Below are 3,358 nucleotides of genomic sequence, written 5' to 3'. Positions count from 1 at the left end.
AAATCATTTATGTAAATGACAAAAAGTAGAGGACCCAGCACCGATCCTTGTGGCACTCTACTGGTCACAGGCCTCCAGTCTGAAAAACAACCCTCCACCACCACCCTCTGTCTTCTACCTTCGAACCAGTTCTGTATCCAAATGGCTAGTTCTCCCTGTACTCCATGAGATCTAACCTTGCTAAACAGTCTCCCATGGGGAGCCTTGTCGAACACCTTACTGTAGTCCATATAGATCACATCTACCGCGCTGCCCTCATCAATCTCCTTTGTTACTTCCTCAAAAAAACTCAATCAAGTTTGAGAGACATGATTTCCCACGTACAAAGCCATGTTGACTATCCCTAATCAGTCCTTGCCTTTCCAAATACTTGTACATCCTGTCCCTCAGGACTTCTTTCAAAGGGTGGTGAATCTTTGTAATTCACTAACAGAAACAAAAGTTGTCGAAAAAACTCACTGACAGCACCTGTGGAGATTGTGTCTTCCAGTTCTGAAGAAGAGGCCGTAAATGTTAACTCTCACGCTTCACGGTTGCTGCAAACTTGAAAACTTGCTGTGTTTTTCCAGCAATTTTTATTTATTCACTGGTTGAATGTAGTTGTCGTTGGCTGGGCCAGTATTTATTGCCCATCCTGAGTTGTTCTTCTGAAATCGGTGGTGAGCTGCCTTCTTGAACCGCTACAATCCATTCACTGTGGGCAGACCCACAATCTCCCTTGGGGAGGGAATTCTCAGTGTTGACCCAATGTCGGTGATACATTTCCAAGTCAGCATCCTGAGTGGCTTGACAAGGAACTTGAAGGTGGTGGTGTTCCCATGTATCTGATGCTCTTGCCTTTCAGATGAAAGTAGCTGTGGACTTGGAGAGTGCTGCTTGGGGAGCCTTTGGTGAAATTCTCCAGTGCACCTTCTAGCTAGAAAGCACTGCTGCTCCTGTACATTGATAGTGGAGGGAACGAATGTTTGTGGCACTGATCTCAATCAAGCAGGCACCTTTATCTATACTCGAGTGTTGGAGCTGTACCCATCCAGACAAGTGGGGAGTATTCATTCACACTCCTGACTTGTGCCTTGTAGATTGTAGACAGGCTTTGGTGTGTCAGGAGAAGAGAGACAAGCTCCAGGGTTGCTAATTTCCAACCTGCTCTTGTACTCGTATTTATTTGGCTAGTTTAATTCAGTTACTGGTCAGTAATAACCACCAAGATGTTGATAATAGGTGATTCAATGAATGATGATGCTATGAAATGTCTTGTTGGGGATTGCCATTGATTGGTACTTGTGTGGTATGTATGTCATTTGTCATCTCAAACCTGGCTATTGTCAAGGTCTTGTTGCATTTGGGCATGGACTGCCTCAGTTTCTCAGTTATTGCGCATGGTGCTTTCATCAGTGAACATTCCCACTTCTGATTTTATGATGGAAGGAAAGTCATTGAGAAAGCTAATGACGGTTGGCCCTCAGAAAGTACACTGAGGGACTCCTGTAGTGATGTCCTAGAGCTGAGATGCCTGGCCTCTTCCAATCTCAACCATCTTATTTTGATGCTGAGATGGATTGTCCACTTGACACTCCTGGCTGAAGACAGTTGTAGATGAGTCAGCCTTGTCTACTGCACTGATGTGCTGGGCTCCCCATGATTGAGGGTGGGCTGTTTGTGGAGGTTCCTCCTCAGTAAGCTGTCCACCACCATTCACAACTGTCTGTGACAGCACTGCAGCATTTAGATCTGATCTAAATTGGTTAACTTAGCTAAGCAATGAATTTGAAATTCTTTTTGAAATGCATTTGTTTCACTTACGTTTTTTTTTATTAAGAGCTCAACAGTTTACTTTCAGAGGCATTCAGATCAAAGAAGCACATGTTTGTAGTTGAAGGGATAGAAGTGTGATCGGATTACCTGTTTGTCATTCTTTCTTTCAAACTTCAAGAAACAGCAATCTAGAAATTTGGTTTAAGTGATTTAATTCCTTTTATTGGCAAAGTCTTAACTTTGATGTCATATAAAAAGTAATTTGGAACAAGTAATCTCTCTGAGGTCAAATGCTAAGTTTTCAGTTGTCTCTATTGAAGACATGAAATGTAATATCTTTATGTAGTTTATGCCTCTGCTCAAATTCCATGCTTTTATAAAACGTCGTAAGTGTCATTGCAAAGCACTGCCATTTCATGTGATGGATCATAGATGCGACTGTTCTATTTCTTGTAGGTTTCTTCAGCTGGTGTGTGAACATGGTTGTTAAAGGTAAAAAATCATCTGGGAAAGAGAAAAATGCACCACGCGGAAAGGGCAAATTTAAAAAGTTCAGTGAAAATAAAAACAAATCATCAGGTAAGACCTTGATCTCTGGAATATAACAACCTTCCACTAGTTTTAAACCTGAAATGTAATTCAAGTTTCCTTCCTCCTGCCTTTTGACATATATAATGGGGTCAGTTTATGCGCTTGTCTCGAAATTGAGCTCGCTGCACAGAGTGTGGAGATTTTCTTATGAGTGTAGTTCAGGTGGTTGTATTCACTGCTACTAAAGTAAAGGTGTTTGACTTGACAAAGTTTACAGGCAGAGACAATAGATGTGTTGATTCTGTTGGCATAGACAAGAGTCTAATAGCTATTTCTAAAGCTCAGTATTGTTTCGTTCCCCTTTTAATTAACTATCTCAATTCCAATTCTAAAATCTTTAATTTTTTTTTACCAGTGCTCATCATCTCCACAACTCGCTTTCACAAACCAAAAATGTTGCTTCCACAAACTCCGTTGCCTTCATTAGCATAACCAATGCCACAAACAATCTCCATCCTTTTCGGTCTGTGTGGTCTATTTCTTTAAACAATGAAGTGGGTGATGAACTGGTATATTAAAAGGCATCACGCCTGCATTTCCGCTCATCGCTTCCTGCTGTCTCATTTTTAGGTTGCAATTTTTTTTTAACTCTCCCAATTAGTTCAGTACAAGCCCTAACCACTGAGCTGCTAAAATCACGCAAAGTAAATAATCCTTTTGGTCTGTTTTGTGTTCATTCCAATGAAATTTCAAATGTTTAAAATAAGGTTTACAAACCTGTTTTTAGGTTGTGGTAGTGAAGACAATATATTTTGCAATTAAGGAGAATCCAAAGGGTTTTTACTAATATATTAAGGACAAAAGGGTAACTAGGGAGAGAATAGGGCCCCTCAAACATCAGCAAGGCGGCCTTTGTGTGGAGCCACAGAAAATGGGGGAGATACTAAATGAATATTTTGCATCAGTATTTACTGTGGAAAAGGATATGGAAGATATAGACTGTAGGGAAATAGATGGTGACATCTTGCAAAATGTCCAGATTACAGAGGAGAAAGTGCTGGATGTCTTGAAA

At 40.7% G+C, this 3,358-nt stretch overlaps 1 protein-coding gene across 2 annotated transcripts in view; it reads left to right on the top strand.

Annotated features, from left to right (window-relative positions):
- The first annotated feature begins 2,211 nt into the window (after positions 1 to 2,211).
- The window catches only part of pum3 (pumilio RNA-binding family member 3), a 47,208-nt gene continuing 46,061 nt past the window's right edge, over positions 2,212 to 3,358 (top strand). For both annotated transcript variants that reach the window (XM_043718526.1, XM_043718532.1), the window contains exon 1: positions 2,212 to 2,334. In XM_043718526.1, the coding sequence (XP_043574461.1) occupies positions 2,235 to 2,334 (100 nt within the window). In that variant the 5' untranslated portion in view covers positions 2,212 to 2,234. The remainder of the gene's footprint in view (positions 2,335 to 3,358) is intronic.

This window comes from Chiloscyllium plagiosum, chromosome 2 (assembly GCF_004010195.1).
Source record: "Chiloscyllium plagiosum isolate BGI_BamShark_2017 chromosome 2, ASM401019v2, whole genome shotgun sequence".
Classification (NCBI taxonomy): Eukaryota; Metazoa; Chordata; class Chondrichthyes; order Orectolobiformes; family Hemiscylliidae; genus Chiloscyllium; species Chiloscyllium plagiosum.
This window is presented reverse-complemented; position numbering and strand designations above follow the sequence as displayed.